We start from the raw sequence: 22212 nt of genomic DNA, 5'->3' as shown, positions 1-22212 counted from the left end.
ATGAAACTCACTCGAGATTTTCCACAGCCTTCTGTTGCAATTGCAGATCCCGATGCCCCATTCGCAGTTCCTACAAGTATCGGTTCAGTGATGGGTTTCATCGGCGGAGGAAGTTCTAATTCGTCTTCGACATCGTCCGCTCCATTTTGTTCCGAATAAGTTAAAGCTTCCGTGTTATCGGGTTCCGGTACGTCTTCTTCCAATTCTGGTTCCGATTGTTCCGTCTCTCCTTCGTCCTCTTCTCCTTCGATTCCTGGTTGAAGTTCAGTGTCAAGGTCCGCTTCAGAGGCAGACACACGCATAGAGGCAGTCGCTGTTGTTAACGCAGAGATAGAAATAGAAGCAGTTCTGGACGGTCGAGATTGTTCCGCACCAGTCGGTAATTTGAATCGTTTTTCCGAGACATTCTTTTTCAATCGATCACCTGACGACGGTACAATCGATGTCATCGATGGCGCCGTCGATGTCGTCGTCGGTGGTGACTTCTCGACTTTACCTTGGCTAAGTTTACGCAATGGTGGAGGTAACCACTTTCTCCTATGAAAGAAGAAAAATGAAAAAAAAAAAAAAAAAAAAAAAAAATCAGTAAATAGTATTTATCATTTAAATTACATTCGACATTTTGTTTTTAGATTCATTTATAGATTTATCCTATGTATTTCCCCACTTACCCGCTAAAGCCACGCCTTTTGTTTCCTGGAGAATTTGTGTTCGCAGGACCACTTCCATCGTTTGCAACATTTTCTATAAAAATATAAACAATATAAATCTCAAATGCGAATTGCTGAAGTGAACATTATATATAAAATAAAATGTGCAATTTGATTGTTTTTGATACATTAAAAATGCACATATGCAAATTAAATATAAAAGGATCGGTAAGAAATTAAAAAAATAAGAATTTAATTATTAAAATCAATTGATAAAAAAATCGAAATCATTTGATGATATATATACGATTAAATATATCATTTCATTGTTTCATATATTTTAGCAATATAGTGATAGTCATACTTTCGTTCGCAAAGATCGATCAACTAATATTAATTGTATATAATTGCAAATAATAAATATAACATTAAACAAAACACATGATGTATAATTTTTCTTTAATTAAATCTTCAACTAACACATTTAATAATCAATAAGTAATAAAATTGACCAGCATGAGAAGAGGTTAGCGACCATCGATGTAAAGTAAAGACTTAATGTATCAACTTTGTTTTATCGACATATCAGTTGAAGATTCAACCGGTCAAGGACACAGTTATCCCGGTACATCGTATTGATCCGACACGACCGACTCGGAGTACGCGTACAATAGACTCCTGTCAAAGAGGTAACCATTTTAATCGTAACGTATCAATGTCCTCACTATCTTTCGACTGATTTATTATCCGAAATTCCAATCAATTAAATCTTTAAACTCGAATTTATCATTACATTACGATTTTATGCGCCATTGTCTTCTAATTGTGTGACTTTATATTTTAATCAATAATCATTCCTATCATATTTGAATGTAATTTGACATTTTCTATAAAAATATAAACAATATAAATCTCAAATGCGAATATAATTATAATTTGTAAACAATAAAATGATCTTTGCTTTAATGGTATTCAATAATGCTTCCATAAGTGTTAAGTAACGATTCTATAAATGGTCAAAACTATCTAACCATTCAACAAAAGGATTATTATCTTAGAATCCATCAATTGTAAGTAATTAAATACATTCAATTTGGAATCCAAGGTTCTTTTATTGGCATTTAAATATAAATAATTTAGAAAGAAATTTAATTAATATAATTTTGGTTTTTCTTTTATAAAAATATACTTATCATATACTTGCATACTATGATTTTACTATTGAAAAATTTTAAATCTATTGTTATTCCTCCAATTCGTTGTCACGTGTTTTTTTTTTTTTCTTTATCAAAAACGAATGCTCAAATTACCAAAGCAAATTCGAGAAATTCAATCATTTCCACGATTAAAAATCTTATATTTCCTCTATAATTGACTCTTGAATTACTGTCAATTTATTACTTATTATTCTATATCAAACATTATTAAACATATAACTATATGTTAATAACTATATGTTAACATATAATTATTAACACTTGATCTACTTATGATGATCTACATTTTTATTTTCATATAAAATAATCATCTCACCAGTTTCATCCGGCAATGCAGGAACATTTTGAATTGGTAACACAGGTGTTACACTTGTTGTAATCGTTGACGAAGAGCCTGCTATTCCAGCAGCAGAAGATGCAGTTGCAAATCCTCCACTGGATGTGACAGTTTGAACTTGACTACTCGATTGTTGTTGATAATGTAATTGTTGTTGCTGTTGCTGCTGCTGCTGCTGCTGTTGTTGTTGTTGCTGTCCTGGAACTTTCCTAGATGGTGAAGTTTTACTAGAAACTGGAGGAGGTTGTTTAAGCGCACTAGTAGGAACTAATCCTTCTGGAGGAGGATCAACTTGTCCTGGAGCAACTAGTAAACGCACGTGAGTCCACTCGGATGTATTCACACCGCTAATGTTACTTCCATTTTCTAATACTTCAACTTGTTGACCTTTCGTTACCGTCAACTCTTTCGAACCTGGTGCTGCAGAGTGATCGGCAATGACCCAAGTCACCTCGGCTACGCCAGTCTAAAATGAAAGGATATCATATTCACGATCGATTTATAATTGTGAATCAATATATTTATTCGTTACATGCTCTTCTTCTTGCACGTCATCATTGGAAACATCGTAAGTTTCATGGTAAATATTTGATTCAATCCTTTCTCGTTTTCCACTTGTCTTTGAATATGTTGTCAGCAAAAAACGAAATAAGGCTAGAATTTTATGTTTCTAGCAATTACTTATATATATATATATATACCTGCAGCAGGTTTCGAATGAGAGGTTGTAACGAATAAATATTATATTTGGAAATTTGAAAAACAGAATTGTTTTTTTATAATGATGAAAAAACATTTAAATGAAAACACATGAGCAAAGGACACATGAGTAAAAGAGAAGGCGAAAGGAGGGGAGATGGAAAAGAGGAGAGATAAAGAACGAAGAGAAGGATAGTAGATTGACAGAGTGCACGATCGTCTTTGACTTTGCGGTCCAATGGACCGTTTAATGGATTATTCTAGCTTCGGTGATTTCGATTTGATCGAAATAGCCTTGTCTTTGATAAAGACATATATAATACTAACTTGTTTTTTTCGAAAAAAAAAAATAAAAAAAAATAAAAAAAAAAAAAAAAACGATGAATAAACGTAACGAAATATCCATGCGTTTAAGAGTTTTTTGCGTCTTATCGTTGCCGTGTATTTGCTCTTATCTTTTGAGTCAATTCGCACGATTCACTTTGCAAACTTCTTCATCGATTTTTTTTTGATAACGAATTATCGTTCACGCAAATCTACGTATATTTTTAATAAAATTTTTTTTTAAATAGAAAGAAATCATTAAAGTTAAAAATCAACGATAATTTGCTATTTACATTGTTAATAGTAAAATAAATTTTTAAATTAAGATTTAGATTAAGATTTTTTTGAAATTTAAAGATGTTTACGAGATATGATGTATAGAAGAATAAGAAAATCAACAAATACGAGCTATGGACGGATTACTATTAAACGTGATGATGGTTCTAGTTATAAAGCCGAGAGTCAAAACAGAGAGGTCGACCGCTTTCGCGTCGCATTCCACTGACGAAAATAGACTTTTTCCACGTGCCAAATTTTACCGATCCTCTTTGAATCCTTCCAATGCTCCCAACATTGCTAAGACTCTACCAATGTTGATTAATCGTTATAATGAAACGAATCAAAATCGTGTTCCGCTAACAGAGAGCTAAAAAGTTTATCAACAATCAAGAATCGTTATTCGTTTATTTTTCGAAGTGATTCATTCTGCAATTGTTAGATTATGTAATATCCGTTTTCCAAGGCGAAAACGTTTTTACCGATATTACACGTATAAGCGTTTACGTCCGAATCTAACCATAGATTTGTGTGTAGTGATCAACCTCGGCAACAAGCCAATTTCAACTTGGCGTCGAATCGTACGATTCGTGTTGATTCGATTCGTATCCGTAATGATTTCGAGGAAAACAGAGAGAAAATAGGGAACGAAAGGTGGGGGGGAAAAAGAAGGGAGGAAAGATAGGTTCTTGATACATATAGACATTTTCGTGTTCTTTCGTATAAAAATCAAAAGGAAGAGGTAAAACATCGATGACTCGAATATACATTCGATTAAAATTTGAAAATTAGCAGATATAATACGATATTAAAGCAATAATTTTCTTGTCTCGTTCAGAAAAAAATGAAACTTAACAAACGAAGAATATCATTTAGATATTTCTTATTCTATTCTTTTTTTCATGATGAAATTCAGAAACGAAACAATAACAAAGATAAAAATAAAGATGACAACAAAATTCAAAGTCTAATAATCACCATAACCCACGATAATGATTAATATTGATTAATCGAATAAATTTTTTAAATTTCATGAGTATAGAAATGACTGCGGATGTGGTTACGGATATGATTGCGGATGTGAATGCGGATACGAATTGACGACTGTATTTCCTTTATATATCGCATATTACTTGAAAGAGTAAATTATAGATTTAAAAAAATAACTGTAAACACATAACCAGATAAAAATTAATCAACGTTAATATTACACTTTCCAATCAAAAATTTTGTTTAATGTGTGAAATCTCTCTCTGTCTCTCTCTCTCTCTCTCTCCTATTCTTTTCTACGGTATTATACGGTATATCGAATATGAATTATCATTTCCGTCAGTCTTTAACCATTCAATAATAATTGTATCGGTTCGTATTGTGCATCGTATTCACACATTTTCAATTATCCTATTATATCAAGAAATGTGCGGAAAAACGTAGCATACAATGCGCTCGCGCAATTATGTGGGTGAGCGAGTACTTAAGTACCTGGGAAAGGGAGGGTTGACGGTGCAAAAGTCGAGCCTGGAACGAGCTCGGTGTGTCGATGGTATGCTGCCTAGAGAGGGCTGCATGTGGCGGAGTTACGGAACTCTGACGGAACCAAGGTAACGAGATCTTCCTGCGGGCTTTCTTCACTATTGTTGCAGGTTTTCCTGCTGGTGACGTCATGACAGTTTTACCTCGTGTTCAATTCACGTGCACAAACGCAATAATCATGTATAGTATAAGAAACGGGATTGAAGATGTTATTAAACGTACGAGCGGCATGCTTTCTTTTCTTTCTTTTTTTTTTTTTTTTCTTGTTAATCGTTCTTTTCCTCGCGTTTCTCAACAGGTCAGAAAGTCTTATCCACCGATTCGTCACACTCACCATCGAGGGGATCCATTCGACCCAAGTGTCGCGCCCGTACTGATCCCGTTACCTATCGTTCCTCGTATCCTCGCCCTCCTCTCTACCTCACCCTCGCATACCTTACTACGTATTTCTCACCCCTACCACCCTATCACAACCACCCTACCCTCTCACTTTTCTTCCATCATACCCTCTCGTGTATGTATGCCGAGCGATCGCGCTTGCTCGCTTTTTCGATTATTCTCGAACCCCACCCAACGATATTCTCACGACTCTCGCTTCTCGTCGCTATCGTTACCCCACTACCAAACATCGAACAAATCAAGGAAAGAATCGTTCATCGTTATTGCCTCTATCTATCTATAGTAGTTCTCTGTTTTAGCGCTTTTCTATCTTTGACCCTATTCACAGATCTTTCTGTTTACGTCCATCTATGATTTATATACACCTGGTTCCAACAAGTGACAAAAATCTAATGATGATAATGATGTTTCAGAATCCCACGTCTTTTCTTTCATCCTCTGTATTTCGTATCTCGAGATCGACTCGTTTCTTTTTTTTTTATTATTATTATTACTCTTCATGTTAATTATCATGTTACATTAATCGAATATTTTTTGAATATCTTTTGAATATTTTTGTTCTCTTCAAAATTTATTTAGATTTAATTGAACGATTGAAAATATTTTAATGATGAATTGCCATTTCTTATTAATAAATAACAATTTTTCTAATTTTACTTTAGAAAAGTATATTATAAATTGAAATGTGATCAAGTATTAGGTGTATGTCACGAATGATTTAAATTAATTCCAAATTTCAACAATCTTTTTGTTCTTTTTTAAACAAATAATGTATTGTCAAAAACTATGTCTAGATAAGTTGCAAAATAATCGTTAAATCTTTGCAAAGGAGTGGCAACAAAAAAGAAAATAGAACAATAAATAAGCGAAAATCAAATTAAAATATTTAACTTACCTTATCCGAGTCTGTAGTATTAGTAGAACCAAAAGATGCCAAAGAATTTCTATCCAAATTCTCAACACTATCATCCAAAGAAGTACATTCTTCAAGATCTCTACTAGATCGTTGACTTGAACTCTTTTTCGCAGGACTCTTGGGCATACTTAAACTGAAATATGTTTCTTGAATAACTTCGCGTAATCTTTTCACCCATAATTGCTTAGCATCCATTGAATTGGCTCGAAGAACAACGCGTGTATCGCTAGTCGGTGCACGACCTGTCCATACTGCGAATTTGCATTCGTCACCTTCAATATGTTCAGTTACACCCAACTCAGAAGTCATTAAACGACTTTTATAAATATATTTCACCTATATCATAATGAATATCATATAATAAATTTTATATATATTTTAAATGAATGTATCTCTAATGTCAAATTTCTCATGTTAAATTTGCTTTTACCTTCCCAGCAGAATCTTTCACTTCTTTGCTAAAAAGCAGATACAATTCAAATAGAAATATGTGCCGATCTCTGCCTTTTCTAATCAATTGTTTAGGATCCCATACTGTAAAAGAATCCTGTAATACTACATCACCTAATGTATCTATTCTCACATCGCAACCTTCCAGCATACTTAAATGTAAGGCATCATTTGCTTTCTTAGGCACATTTAACATTACTTCAAGGCCGTCTTTTATTTCGCCCTGTCCTTCTTGGCAACAAGCCTAAATAATTTTTATAAAAGAAGACAAAATTAAACATATAAAAAAAATATAAAAACAGAGAGAAACAAAAAAGAAGAAAAATTTAATCTAGATAAAACAATGTTGTTAAATAATTGTGCTGTAAATTATTTAATTATACATGAATATAAATTTATAGATTCAATCAAAAGCATAGTATCAAATCAAATCTATGAAAGGGAAAGAGTAACCAATTATACCTGAAGATCTTTTAATAATAATTGATATTTTGTTATTCTTTGTACGGGTTTAATTAAATATGCAGCAATCGGATGTTCAACTCGATGTTTTCTTTGTAATTCTTCAAACCATGTCCCACCATGAGTAACTAACAATTGATTACTTTCTGGTTTATTCTTGCAATATGTCACATACATATCAAACTTAGGTGCCTAATCAACAAAAAAAAAAAAAAAATTAAATAATACTATTGCCAAATATAAAGTTGTAGTATGTACAATTAATCATCCTATAATATGATTAATTCATTTACAGTATTACATACATTATTTCACAGTATACATTCATTTCACAATATTGTAATAAAATTGTAATATAAAATGTAATATAATTAGAGGAATACATCGAAAATGTTAAAAAAAACATAATGAAAATATTCTAAATGGAGCATTATCCAAGCTTATTAAATCGTGATAAATCATTATAAAAATATTATATTATAAAAAAATTGTTGCAATTTTTGCTACAAATATTTTTAAAATACCATATTATAAGAGGATTAAATATATTTTATTGTTAAATCAACAAATTGAATTAAGAAAATTAAAAAAAATAAAAAATATAAAGTTTACCCATGTTACAAAACAATGTCCAACATCTTCGGGCATAGTTTCGTATTTTTCAAGTTCACGAAGAAATATGTTACTATGAAATTGATGAATCTCTTCCATATTACTAAAAATTATAGATTCTCGTCCTTGCAATCCAGATGGAACATTTCCTTTTCCACAACGTGTTTCTTCCAAGAAACATCGAATACAAGTTTCTAAATCTTTCACGTAAGTTCGTTCTGTTTGTAGCAGTTCAGCCATTATAAATCTGTGAATAATGCATAAGAATCGGAATCAATAATAAACATACGTAATTGATTATTTAAATAAGTAAAAATTTAATAAAAAAAAGCAAACATACTCCTTTCGCCGTGCTGATCTTCTTTTTTCTTCGTTTAATTCTTTTAAATCTTTTCCTTTGATCTTTTCCTCAAGTAACGGATCGGAATTGCGATCGATAGAAAGATCCTTTTGACCATCGTCAGATTGAATTCCAAGATCTTCTTCAATTTGTGTTTTATAACAATCCATACGCGTACTAAAATCTTTATATCGTTGATCCACTTCAGCAACAGATTGTTTGATTGCGACTGCATGAGCATGTCCTTTCTCGACTAAGTTATCAGCAAGTTGAATCAACAGCTTTACTCTTTCTCGTGTTTCCTATTACATAAATGAACGGAAAGATAAATAAAAAAAAAAAAGAAATTAAAAGAAAAAAAAAAAGAATTATAAAAAGAAATGAAAAGAAAGAATGAAAAAGAAAATTCTGATCTCTTAAATGGTAGTTTCTAGATTTAAAAAATAAAATGAAAAAAGAAAAGAAAACAAAAACAAACAAAAATAAAACGTACCTTCGCAGCACCTTTAAATTCATTGTGCTCGCGTAATAATTGTTCGTTTTCAATACGATTTTTACCAACGTTGGTATGTGTTGCTAGATATAATTCACCCGTTTCTCTAATCCATTCTAAAGCCTGTTTAGCACTACGTTCAAACAGAACATACTGATGACAGTGATCCAATCGTTTCTTACGTTGCGTCCAGTATTCGAGTACGCGATTCTCTTTACTAAGTAACTCCTCCAAAATATCTAAAATATTAGATATTAAAACATATAAAGCTAATTATTCTTGAAAATTTTTTATATCCATATTTGAAATATATAATATATCATAAAGAAAATTAAAAAAAAAAAAAAAAATAAATAAAAAATAAAACTAACTTTTAACTTTATTCTCAGAGCCAGCACTATTTGCTTGATAACTATAAAATTGAAGACTACGGTTCGTATATTTAAGAAATGTTTCCGCAGTTCGCCGTACTAATGTGCATGCTTTTAAAAATGCTTCCTTTTGTTCTTGATGTTTGCCAACAAGTGTTGGAACTTGTGTAGCTTTTTCACCAGAAGCACACCAATCTTCGTCTCTTTTATATTCACGTTCAAGGCTATCTAATACAGAACGAACTTGTTCTGCCGTCTTGTAAAAATTAATGCTAGCTGTTACTAATTTATGTCTTTCCTCTGCACATGTCACAAGTTGTTGCCATCTTTTAGTTACATCCTCAGCCACTTCTCTTATACTCTTTGGGTCATAATGATTAGCACTCACTAATGCATCTGCTCTGTGTTTTACCTAAAATAATCAATTTATATTTCTTTTTTTTAAATTTTCATTCTCATTATTAAAAAAAATATAATTTGAAATAATTTAATTTGGAAATTGAAAAAAAGAATATGTTACTATGAATATAAATTATATACCTGAACAGCTGAAGTATGTGTTTTTTCTATAGCGACTTGAAACTGTTCGTGTTCTAAACGAAGCTGTTCTGCATCCTGAAGATTTTCCGGAACTCTCAAAGAAGCTAATAACATAGCTTCTCCATTACGAATCCAATTGGCAACATGTGTAGCGTCGGTTTGTAATTGAACCAATTGAGAAGCTTGCTCTAAACGAACTCTTCTCATCTCCGCTAAATCTTCCGCATCCATTTCTCTTTCGTTTAAAAATTCAAGAAGCACTTGTACTCTAGTCGCAGCACTATGTTGTCCATCTGCCATTATGCAAACTCCTGCTTGTTCCAATACCTGTATTTCAAGATTTGCTTTCAATTTTGTCATAATTTTTTTATCACAATATCACAGAGGTTTAAATATATATATATATTTAAAAATATATTCGCTACTTTTACCTGAGCAAGTTCTTGACCTTGTTGTAAAACTTGAAATGCAGTATTCTGCATATGAGCAACACCATCATTATGAGCACGCAATAATTGTTCAGGGGAACCTTCTCGAGATGGGCCTTGTAATTCTTGTGCCCACATTTCTAATTGACCGCTCGCTTCTAGAGCATCTCTTTCAAATACACGTAGTCGTAAACATAATTCTAGCCTCAATTTTCTGGTAGCCCATAAATCTTCTAATTCCTGTCTTAAACTCGCTAACCTATCTAATGCAGCTTCTACCGCAGATATCTGAAATATTTATTCGAATAATATTTTCCATTTTCTCTATTAAATTTTACATTTTCTATATATTTAAATAAATATTCGAATGACAAGAATTACATAGAAAAAAAGGAAAGAAAAAAAAATAAACTGAAAAACTTACAGAGCCAGTAGTATCAGGAGCATCAGTAGATTCTCGCAATTCTCGAAGCAATGCTTCTCCCTGAACAATAGTCGATGCACATGCTTCCATGCAAGAGGCTCGATGTTGTGCACATTGTTCCAACAATCTTTCTGCTGTTTCTAAATTTTCCGCCACTTCGTCTTGTTGTAATTCTTGTCGTAATTCGTCAACCCAACCACTTAACTATTAAAAATAATTAATAAAAAAATTAATAAAAAAATGCATTTTTTTTATATTTTCAACCTTACTAATTCAGCACAATATAAAGTATTGTCTATTGTACCTCTTTTTCATGTGTATAAAATACAACTGCTAAATCTAATCTTCGACGACGTTGTTCGACTCTTGCCGCAAAACTACTGACATGAGCCTCTAATTCTTGCGCTACAGCATATATCTCATCAGCAGCACATTCACCAGTATGAGCCAATTCTTGTGCAGCAGTAAGTAATTTGGTAGCATTCGTATATGTATTCTAAACAAATATAAAATTATTTATTCAATATTTCTATCACACACATTCATTTATAAATAATACTGATATTATATATATTGAGTTATTACCTGTGCGACATTTTCAAAATGTTCGTGACTTTTCTGATAAACTCTCGCTTTTTGAAGATTACGACCAACACCTGTATTCTTTCTAATAAAAACTTCACCGTGATTAGTTAACCAATCCAAAACTTGTTTCACATCTTCTTGAAATAATCTGTAAACGATTAATTACTATTACTATTATTATTAATTTATAAAAAAAAATATAGAGAATAATATATGGGAATTAATATTATCATAGACAAATGAGATTGAAAAAGAAATGGCGTGCAATATGAGTACCTTAACGCGAGTCGTTGATGCAATTTGACTTTTCGAGCATGCCAACGAGCTTCCAACGCCCTATGATGACCCAAAATTTGATGGATCACTGCCAATACATGAGACGCACCTTCGCTATAATCCGCAGCAGGATTCCCACTCATACCAGAATGCCCATCAATGCCATGTCCATCTTGACTCTGAATAAATCAATCATTTTATTTATTCAATTATTAAAATTTATATATCTCAAAATAATTTAAAAATTTACTTGTTACTTCACATGCACGTGCATTACTTGAATCAATGTACTCGTTTCCATAAGTATAACCTACAGTATATTACTCCAGTCTGTACAATAAAGATTGCATATGACTTTTTATAAATATAGAAAGGAGAAAGAAAGCAAGAAGAGGGAGAGGGAGATATTAAAATCTATTAGCCAAGAAGTATCATACTAGAAATGTGTACGCGATGAAATATTATTTGGAAGCTCTTGTGCAATCTAAATCAATGAGCATTTGTATAATGAAGAATCATGAAAAGCCTCTGGCATGACATTTCATAATTCATTTTATAATTTATAGCGTGATGTTATGAATATAAAAGCATGACATACATATCCCATACGTTTTTTCCATCAAAATAATTTATAGGTGATTGATACAACATATAAATGTTGTTAAAATGATTAAGCAAAATAGAAATTAGTTTATGCATAAACATTCGTGCACACCAATAGACGTACATGTTTTCTGGCTGTATGGTCTATCCCTTGCGGTTGATTACAGACTTGCACGAGATGATCCAGTTGATAAAGAAGCTTCTTACTGGTACTATGCACCTAAACAATAGGATTACCCAAAACCATATTTAAAGTTCTGCCATTCAATTCTGTTAAATATTAAAACCATGTTTCAGCTCCATAATTTATGATATTTATGAATCTACACAACGAAAATTACAAAATTACAAATTTAATTCATTTTCGTAAAATTGTCACATGATGCATCTCGGTTTTTTTACTCATTGGGTTAACTTTTACCATCTAATCCCTTATCTTTTTGAATTTTTGTTTTCTTTTCATCAGACCCGCATACCAAGCAATGACCACCGGTTAAAAGCTATTTAAAAAAAAAAAATGACTAATCGTTTCATACATAATCGATGCAAAATGTATCCGAGCTCGAACTGTGCGTCGAAACGAAGCCGTGACAAACTTGCAGCATTGAGCCTAGTCCACTCAAAAGTGCCTGATACGCGTCATATACCTGCCAAACATTATCGTCCTTTACTAAATATCACTTTGTAAACGATATTGCGAATTACGATGTCACATTTCGAAGTTACGTGAAAAAAATTTTTTATTTTCTTTGTTTCTTCGAGACTGAATTCCTTCTTGCCACGAACAGAACTAAAGATGAATTATATGTATGTTGTATGTATCATGATGTGAAAAAAATTAAACAAATATTATACAATATATCACAAAATATACAAAGAAAGATCACCTCTGTGTAAGCTTGACACATTGCTTCATAAAGAGTTTGATGTTGCCGTATGTGAGATTCCAAAATCGGTATTTCGTTAGGTAGATTGCCAGCATCACAAGCTTGACTCCATCCTGCAACGCTATCAACATATTGCTCTGCCTTATGATGAAATACAACGCTTAAACTAAGAACCGCAGTACGCTCATCAAGCCCTGCTGCGAATTCTTTCCAAGCTCGATCTAGTCGGCCAGCTACTGCTCTTACGTGTCCGGCAGCATAATGTTGAGTTTCAAGCAAACGACTGGCCATTGTTAAAATCTTATTTATATTCACATAAACGTTCATAGAACTTATAGTGAAATGTTTGTGCTCTTCCTGCAAATTCTTAGCGAGTTGATAAGAACGTCCAATTTCAACGTAATTCGCTAAAAATCCTTCTCTATTGTGACAAATCCAATCAAACATTTTTTCACAATCTTGTTCGAAAAGTCTTAATTGAAAGCACTGATCCAATTTCATCTTCTTAATATGCCACAATTGTAGAAGATGCTGTTGTGCAGCATGTACAGAATCTAAATGTTGAATTACTAACGCGGCTAATGCTCGTCCATCAGGATCGGTGCCACCGGTTGCTCCACTTTCTATACTACCGCCTTCGCCACTACTCGCTGCTATATCTGTAACAATATTTACTATCATTATCTTCAAATAATTTTTAATCAATTTATCAATAAATAGTTATTTTATATTTGATGACTAATTTATCATTATAACATTAAAATTAAAATTAATTCGATAAACTTACTATTATCGAAGCGTTGTAACAATCGCTGACCGATAACTTCAATTTCTTCTACCGGAACTTTCATAATTTTTTTCTTCATTTCATTATGCAAATCAATTCCGTGTTTTGCTCCAGCTACATCGTCCGCAAAATCGTTTCGACTTAAATCCTCTTGTAAATCATCTAATCTATCGAGAAGATCACTTGCTTGCCATGTAAAGTCTTCTACAGCTAATCTTGTATCAATCCATTGAGCATGATCATATTGTAATGATCCATCTAAATCTGCTGTCAATTGTGATGGATCAATTACTTTTGTCAAAGCTTCTAAACTTATAGTATTTATCTAAAAAAGAAACAACATCAAAATAATTTTTTGCTTTACAAACATATCTTTTATGCTATTTCATTTTTATTTTGCTTACTTCAAAATTATATTTCTTTTGCTTGGCTAATGATGTCCGTTGTTTTTGCCAAAAATTTTCAGGTTTAATGATAAAAGCAACATGTATTGATCGATGAAAGTGTTCATGCAATACCTAAAAATTTAAAAATTATTTGTATTAATAATATATCAAACTAAAATATGGTATAAAGTTAAAAAAAACTGCAAGCCAAGTTGTCAAATCATATTTTTGTTATAATAAAATAAGAAATGTATATATTTGACAAAAAATTATGATTATGATTAATATTACCTTTAGAATTGGTTTGACAGAATCCCAAGTAGCACCACGCATATCCACAATCACAGTGAAACGTAAACCCCTAGCTTCATCACTGGGCACAGTCAATAAATATTGCAAAAGACGGCGATAATCTTCAGGTTTGGCTCTTTCACGTCTTGGTGTAGTAGGAAATAAAAGTACTGGTCCACCTCTACGATCTCGGCTACCTGGCAGAATGGCCAAACGTTCTTGAAGCAAAGGTAAAACCTCTGCAGCTCTTGTTCCATCCATCTTGTCTATTTTTATTTGATCAAATTAAATCTATCAAATAATATTTGTTATATTATTTTTGATGTTAACAAAATATATAATTAAAACATATAATTATATATAAATATTTCATTCTTCAAGAAAAAAGCAAATTATTTATATATATAAATATATTTAAATATAATTTAGAGTTTTACCACAATCTATCATGATTCCTTTATTACATCGTGATATAACACCGAAAAATAATACAATAATTGAATATATAAATGAAATAAATTATTTTACACTTAATTCAATTTTAGAAAAATATAGTTAAAAAATGTATACAATACACAGTAAATTTTAGAAATAATATGTATGTAAAATTAACATCACATAAACATTCATTTCATCTATCATAACTCTATTTGAACAAAAATTATAAAATCGTATAAAGCTTTGATAATCCCATTGTTAAAATCGTCATTATGACTTCAACCGTTGCTACCACTACTGTCACGTCATTGACGTAAAAAGTTATGTTAAACCGACACTAAATTCATCTAATAATATATATATAGCAAGAAAACTGAGTAAATAGTTTCATATTTATTATATTCATATTCAGATTGAAATGTCTCTTTTGGTTTAATCCGTTTACTTAGTCTTATACTTTCGATCAGATCACGAATCATAAAGCACGATTGAATCAAAATGAACATTGTTTCGCTCACCCGTATGAAAGATCAATTTGATGAAATTTCGGTCGTTTCGATTTTCTTATTTGTACCATATATATATTCTTTGAATAAAACTCGTTGCGATTCATATTGTTCATTCACCGGTATTAAAACTTTTAAATTCACGATAAATACTAAACTTCAAAACTGCTTTCTGCCAATGGCAGTCTGCCATGTTCGAACTGGTACGAACAAGAAATTTTCAATGATCTTCTTCGAATATTCGATGTACAGATATTAATACTCATAAATGCCGAACGAGGGCAGCACGTACTTTTCGGATTCATGTATTGAAAATTTGCGTTGAAAATCACAGATATCACGTAACACGCGTTTGAATCCTAACCTTACGTAGGAATCAATAGCTTTGTATTTAATTAATATCTTGTATCAAATGACATTTAATTTTATTGTTTACATCATTGAAAGAGAAGAGTGAGAAGAATTGTTTAAATATTCAAAATTGTTATATTTAGTTTTGAAATGATATTATTATATTGCTATACCATTCTACTTTAAATATTTTGTATTTTTTAAATACAAAATAGACATTTATCTTTTTCATTTATATATATGTATATAAATCTATATAATTATCAATGCATAGTAATGAGTTTTTTTTTTTAAAGAAAAATTTGTTTTTTATATGATACTAAATTCTAATACTACAAAAAAAAATTTGCTTGTAATTTATACTTTAAATATTATATATATATTTAATTTATAAAAAAAATGATAAATAATCTGAATATTGATAAATAAAAAAATATAATATTTAATATTTAATATAATAATTAAATATATAAAAAATCCATATTTAATTCAAAAATAATAAATATTCATTTCAAGCATTATTCTCAGAAATGTTTTTAAATACAAATTGTTTTACATTATTAAAAAATTCTAAAAAAAAATTTCAATTAAATGAAATATGTAAAAAAATTATTTATGTGTGACGTAATTTTTATTAATAATTCAAAAATTTGAATGATTGCACTATTTAAGATTGGATATTATTGTATATAAGTATATACATATATATATATATATATAATTAGTATATAAATATTTTATTATTATGTATATTATGTATATTAATTTTGAAATAAATTTGCAAAATATAAATATAAAACAATGTACAATTTAAAAATTATATTTAAATTAATATAATTTAATTGTACAATTAATTTCAAATAATATAAACTTTATATGATTTTTTTCGATATAGCAAATTAGCGATCAAATTTCTGTAATTGGTGTATATTTAAAATATAAGTTATGGCGAGTACAGCTTTACGAGTTTTTACCAAAAATGTATCTTCACATGTGAAAATTCGTTTTGAACAAGTTCGATATGGACATCATTTGCGAGGAAAACCACCGACAATCGCTCTCACTTTGCAACAACGCCTCAAATGTAAAAAAATAATATTAATTATTTCATAAAATATTATTGTTTCTCATAAAATATTATTATCATTATTTTTTTTTTTTTGCAGTACTTAAAGAACCTGAATTACCCAAAGTAAATATAGGATTTCTTGTGCCAAAAATTTCTAAGGAAAAAAAGGAGGCTATAATGGCTGAACGAAAGAGGAAACGAGCCAACATAAATTTTGAAATGCAAATAAGAAGTGGAAAGAGTAAATAATACATTTTTTATAATATAATAATAATAATATTTTAATTTAATTATTAAAAATCCGATGATATAATATTCATACTTGAGATATATTATATAACTATATACGACTATATATGACTATATATAACTATATATTTTATAGTACCTCTGAATTTGGAAGAAGTAAAAAAACTTTGGTTAGAAATATCTAGTCCATATGATATTCATAAAATTGCAACTCATTATGGCATTTTTCAAGACTTATTTGGAGATGCTTTCTTTTTACCTGTTGTACCACTTGAAATCAGTTATAACATAGATGATGATACTTCAGTTAAAGTTTATACAGGAAATGTTATAAAACCTGCAGAAGCATCTGAAATGCCATATGTTAAATATAAAGTTGAAGATGATACTTTATGGACATTAGTGATGTGCACACCAGATGGTAATTTAGAAAATTCAAACAATGAATATTGTCATTGGTTTTTGTGAGTCAATTATTTATTTATTATTTATTTTAATTTGAAATAATGTTATAGAACTAATATAAGATATTACTATTTTATTTTAGAGGAAACATTCCAGGGAATAAATTAGAACTGGGTGAGCAAATAATAGATTACATGAAACCATTTCCAGCTAGAGGTGTAGGTTATTATCGTTATATATTTACTCTTTACAAGCAAAATCAACGATTAGATTATGTAGAATACAAAAAAGATCAACCTTGGTAAGGAAAAATAGATTATATATATATAATTGTTTCTATCATATCATTATTTTTTATTTAAATCGATGTTTTTCAGTTTAACATTAAAAGAACGTAATTGGAATACGTTAGAATTTTATCGTAAATATCAAGATTATCTTACACCAGCTGGTTTAGCATTCTTTCAAAGCGATTGGGATCCTACAGTAAAAGAGTTTTATCATTCAGTACTAAGTGCGTATAGTCGATTTCACTATTTTTAATATATTATTTCGCTATTTAATGCGCCGTTATATATATATGTTTTGAAAAATTTTACTTACAGATACCAAAGAGCCAATATTTCAATATGATTTTCCAAAATTATATGTTAAACCACAAACATGGTTTCCAAAAAAAGAACCATTTAATCTTTATTTGGATAGATATAGAGATCCTAGAGATATAATGAAAGAATATTTATTAAGAAGATTACGTAAGACTCATCCTTTCAAAGAACCTGAACCACCCCTCAAGTATCCCAACGCTATTAAGTTCGATAAGTACTTACCTTCCTGGTTGAAAATACAAATTCGAAAGGAACGATTACAACGGGGCCGAATTAATAATATCTGAAATCAAATATTTTATAAATAAGAAATTTTATAGCTTAAGTAAATTGTAAAATATGTTTTTGTAAATAAATAAACGGAGAATATCATGAATGAAAAAAATATAGAGGAAGCATTGATTTCATACACACTTTATTTAAACATAGATGTTGTAATTAACTCATTCTTATATAGTTTCATCATGATAAATTAAAAGAGAAAGAGGAGAATCATTCTAATCTTAAATAAGCTTCTACAGCTTGTTTGCTTCTTAATTTAATCTCTGCTCGTGTTGGTACTAAAGTATCGATCGCTTGATGTTCAACAATGAGACCTAAAAAAACATAATAAAAATATTGTTACTATATTGCTATTGTATTGCTACTGTATATTAAATATTATAGTTTAAACATTCCTTATAGTATATTCACCCATCATTTATGCTTCTTAATAATTAATATTAATTTATCCAAAAATATTTACCCGGTGGTTCTACCTCCTCTTCTTTGAACTTAACGTTCGAGCGATAATTAGAAACGTAAGTTTGATATAGATCCCTTGCCCTCTCTTCTCTATCTTTGTCAAATTCGAAATTGCTCATTCCAAATAGTTGCCCCACTTTTCGACTAACATTAGACAACAATGCTAAACCTAAAGGAAAAAATAACAAGAGAAATGTGCAAATATATCAAAAAATTTATATCCCTAAATTCTAATCCCCTCCCCCTTTTTATCTTACTATCTGTCTCCATTTTTTCCATCATCGGAATGTCAATTTTTTTGTCTAGCTCTTCCGTTGGCTTCTTCGTAGGTACTTTGTTACCTCGTTTTACGCAAACCAACATTGCCACCATATTTTGTAACGCCGCCCTTATATCCATTAACAATTCGCCGTGTTCTTTTTTCACATTTTTTTTCTCAAGTTCACGTTTCTTTTGCATAGCAATCTGTTCCAACAAGATATTTTTATCCGCATTATATCTAAAAAAAAGTTGTATATTAGAATGAATCAGACACGAACAAAATTATTATGATTATTAAATATATTACATACTCTTCGACGTCAGCTACACGAGTGTATTCAAAATTGGATAGAGTAGATAATGCCTCCTTTTTTTTAAGCAACAATGCATCACGTTCTTTCACATTGCGATCAAATTGTTCCAGAAGTCGTGTTCGTTGTTTCATTTGATCTTCCAATCTTAATAAGATCGAAATAAAAGTTTAGAACAAGAAAAGACTGGACTTCATCGTTAAATTTTAAGTTTAATAATCGAAAATTGTTCAAAAATTATAAACGTTTAAAAACTAATAAACTGTATAAATTTTACAGTTTATTTTGACACCATATTCGTTCCGTGTAATTTATTAATTAATTTCACGTGCAATCAAATGTTTAATGAAACAAATTGATGATTGCACAAACAAGATATATTGTTTACAGTATAAACAAATCTTTATAGTGATAAAAAACAGATACCCAACGTAGATTCATAAATTGATTATATATATATATGTATATATTTTTTTTAATTAAAAATTATTGCAAAGAAAGCTACATTCATGAAATAATAAATCATAGTATTAAATTTATAAATAAATAAGATTGCTAATTGAAATTGAATTATTTAAATTTTGCAATGCTTGAAAGTTTATTAATTTTATCCTTTAGACAATTAAGATCGATATTGGATTATATTTAATTACAATTAGGTTAGAAAAGAATAATTTATAAACAAAAATCAATTGAATATTTAATGACAAATGCTAAATAGAATTTACAAAAATTGAATTTACAAAAGATTGGATGAGATAAAAGTCAGATTACAATGAAGATTTCGTGGATATTTATTATGATATTTTTGTAAAAAAAAAATAAAAATATGAATGATTCGATGTAGCTGTTGATTAAGTTAAATTTGATGTGGAAACTATATAAGAAATCAATTTAATTTGACATGATAAATAAAATTTTCTTTTTATGAAATATCCATTCAAATTATCCATTCAAATTATCAATATTAGTTGTTCAAAATAAATATATAACTATTAGCTCGAACGTAGGAATAAATTGAGAACGAAACTAATATGGCGCCAAAATAAGCGATAAAATATCCATTTTCAAACGCTCACAATTTTAAAAATTATGATTTCCAATCATCGAAAACTTATATTTTCCTATAATACTTATAATATATATACTTTCTTATAAGATAACATAAAAAAAAAACGAAGTTCAACTGAAAAAAAAAAAGATTTTATCAGACTAAGAATCATCATAATTTAAATAATCTTAAGCTAGAAAATTATTTCGATGGAATGAATTATCTATGGACTACCTTGAAAACATTTCTCGATAAGTATGCACAAGCAACGAATCTTTAATCTTATTAAACACATCTTCCAACGATTTTATTTGTTTGTCCAATATTTCGTTTGATTTAATTACATTCTCTTTCATTATCGTTACGCTCTGTAACAATATTTGACATTTATTGCAAATATTTTTTGTTTTTTTTCTTTTCAATAGTTTGCCAAATATTATTTGTATATAAAATGTACGTGTCTATTTGTTTCCACTTAATGCATCATGACTCACTTACTTCAGTTCTTATTAACGATTGTGCGTACGACCACAAATCCTCAACCTGTTCATGTAAATGTGCCAACATACGTTCCCTTTCTTTCATATTATTCCAAACGTCTCGTGTAATACGTTTATATTTCATTTCAATATCATTCGTTTCCTCGGCTGCGATTTGCCCCATTATCGTCGTTCGAAGTATCACTTTGCATTGACTTCTACGATCTAATTGCAAATTGTTCAACAACGTTTCGTAATACATCGCATCCTACGATTTTAAAATTATTAAAAAAATTATTATATCTTTTCTTTCTTTTTTTTTTTTTTTTTTTTTTTTTTTTTTTTTTTTTCACAACTTAAGCAGATACCTTTTTTAAGATTTTAAGTATAAAACTATACGTTAAACTTATCGCTCTTGCTGCATTTTGCTTCGCAACAGATTTTTGATAGAGCGATATCAATCGTTGATGCTCTCGATTTTGAGACCATTGCACTCTTTCCTCCAGTTCATAGATGCGAATCACTTCCGCATGCTCTATCTTCATTATTTGTTCTATATTATACATTTATATATATAAATGCGTAAATAAAGTAAAAGTGTAACATACTTGTAAACTGAAACATTCTTTCATTTTTCTTTTTTTCTCGAAACGGAGAATATCCAATTGGCGCCGTTTTTGATGATTTTCTTCGTAAATAGAATCATAAACGTGCTGCGTAACCGAAAAAATTTTGTGAAATCTTATAGATTGTTTATATGTATATATATATATATATGTATGTAAGAATAAAAAAAAAGCACGTGCATAATTGCTATTAAAAAAAATATATATATATTAGAATTTATTTAGAATTTACCTCAGTTTCATGTCCGCGATATTTCAATCGTAAACGTTTACGAGCTTGTAGCATACTACATACTTCACCTTTCGGAGTTCCTTTTGTAATCTCTCTGATGATTTCATGATAATTTTTTATATCACGATTGTATGAATTCAATTGCCACAATACCTTTTTCTTTAATTTCAAGACATCTTGGAATCTTATTTTCTTTTGACGTGCTAAATTTTACGTTTATAAAAATTTTATAATAAAAAAATTTTATAATAAAAACGTAAAATGATAACATAAAATATCAAAGTGTAGAAGATGAGGAAGGAATAAAAAAAAAGTGATCAATTTATGGTATTTAATTTTTATTTCATTATTAACAACATCATTTTCAGCCAAAATCATTTGCATCTTCTATCATCTTCTCCATTCTTGTATTATAAATCATATATTTTATTGTATAAGAGAAATAAGCAAATGAATATCACAAAAAGATTTTCTTACCATATAATTTAAGGACTCCGCGATATTGATCTAATTTATCTTTCGTCGTCCATCTTACATCTTTAATTCGATATTGAGCTTGTTTGATTATCATTTTGTTAAAGTATATTACAGATAAA

The 22212-nt window shown here is 29.7% G+C and overlaps 3 protein-coding genes across 17 annotated transcripts in view; 1 reads left to right on the top strand and 2 right to left on the bottom strand.

The window, feature by feature from the left end:
* The window catches only part of LOC122710760 (kalirin), a 23720-nt gene extending 8323 nt beyond the window's left edge, over positions 1–15397 (bottom strand). For 9 of the 13 annotated variants that reach the window (XM_043928812.1, XM_043928815.1, XM_043928817.1 and 6 more), the window contains exons 1-22: positions 15243–15397; positions 14287–14577; positions 14014–14127; positions 13610–13934; positions 12823–13481; positions 12472–12582; positions 11333–11511; positions 11057–11204; positions 10776–10967; positions 10472–10675; positions 10051–10335; positions 9620–9946; positions 9080–9491; positions 8709–8947; positions 8216–8517; positions 7876–8122; positions 7264–7455; positions 6782–7045; positions 6331–6687; positions 2184–2670; positions 672–744; positions 12–537 (exon numbers count right to left, since the gene is read on the bottom strand). In XM_043928812.1, coding sequence (XP_043784747.1) covers positions 12–537; positions 672–744; positions 2184–2670; positions 6331–6687; positions 6782–7045; positions 7264–7455; positions 7876–8122; positions 8216–8517; positions 8709–8947; positions 9080–9491; positions 9620–9946; positions 10051–10335; positions 10472–10675; positions 10776–10967; positions 11057–11204; positions 11333–11511; positions 12472–12582; positions 12823–13481; positions 13610–13934; positions 14014–14127; positions 14287–14547 — 5904 coding nt within the window. In that variant the 5' untranslated portion in view covers positions 14548–14577; positions 15243–15397. Of the gene's footprint in view, positions 1–11; positions 538–671; positions 745–2183; positions 2671–6330; positions 6688–6781; positions 7046–7263; positions 7456–7875; positions 8123–8215; positions 8518–8708; positions 8948–9079; positions 9492–9619; positions 9947–10050; positions 10336–10471; positions 10676–10775; positions 10968–11056; positions 11205–11332; positions 11512–11582; positions 11667–12059; positions 12156–12471; positions 12583–12822; positions 13482–13609; positions 13935–14013; positions 14128–14286; positions 14578–14723; positions 14857–15242 lie in introns of those variants that run through there. The other 4 variants (XM_043928814.1, XM_043928813.1, XM_043928816.1 and 1 more) reach the window with 4 other exon arrangements.
* On the top strand, positions 2406–18313 carry LOC122710766 (39S ribosomal protein L38, mitochondrial). Of its 3 annotated transcripts, none has more exons than XM_043928838.1 (7): positions 2406–2523; positions 16477–16665; positions 16748–16891; positions 17036–17363; positions 17447–17605; positions 17682–17818; positions 17910–18313. In XM_043928838.1, exons 2-7 carry the CDS (start codon positions 16527–16529, stop codon positions 18197–18199), a joined length of 1197 nt encoding a protein of 398 aa, XP_043784773.1. In that variant the 5' UTR covers positions 2406–2523; positions 16477–16526; the 3' UTR covers positions 18200–18313. The 3 variants fall into 3 exon arrangements, with proteins under 3 accessions (XP_043784773.1, XP_043784772.1, XP_043784771.1); XM_043928837.1 differs by lacking the exon at positions 2406–2523 and adding an exon at positions 14365–14516; XM_043928836.1 differs by lacking the exon at positions 2406–2523 and adding an exon at positions 15547–15683.
* Positions 18305–22212, bottom strand: LOC122710764 (synaptonemal complex protein 1-like). The gene is made up of 10 exons (XM_043928832.1): positions 22094–22212; positions 21617–21819; positions 21367–21471; positions 21127–21297; positions 20778–21026; positions 20514–20647; positions 19229–19375; positions 18914–19155; positions 18658–18825; positions 18305–18508 (listed from the first exon to the last, which is right to left on the bottom strand). The coding sequence occupies exons 1-10, from the start codon at positions 22185–22187 to the stop codon at positions 18405–18407; spliced, it is 1617 nt and encodes a 538-aa protein (XP_043784767.1). The 5' UTR covers positions 22188–22212; the 3' UTR covers positions 18305–18404.

Source organism: Apis laboriosa, unplaced genomic scaffold (assembly GCF_014066325.1).
Source record: "Apis laboriosa isolate Shangri-la unplaced genomic scaffold, ASM1406632v1 scaffold152_cov153, whole genome shotgun sequence".
NCBI lineage: Eukaryota > Metazoa > Arthropoda > Insecta > Hymenoptera > Apidae > Apis > Apis laboriosa.
Note: the sequence above shows the minus strand (reverse complement) of the source record. Positions and strands in the feature narration are given on the sequence as shown.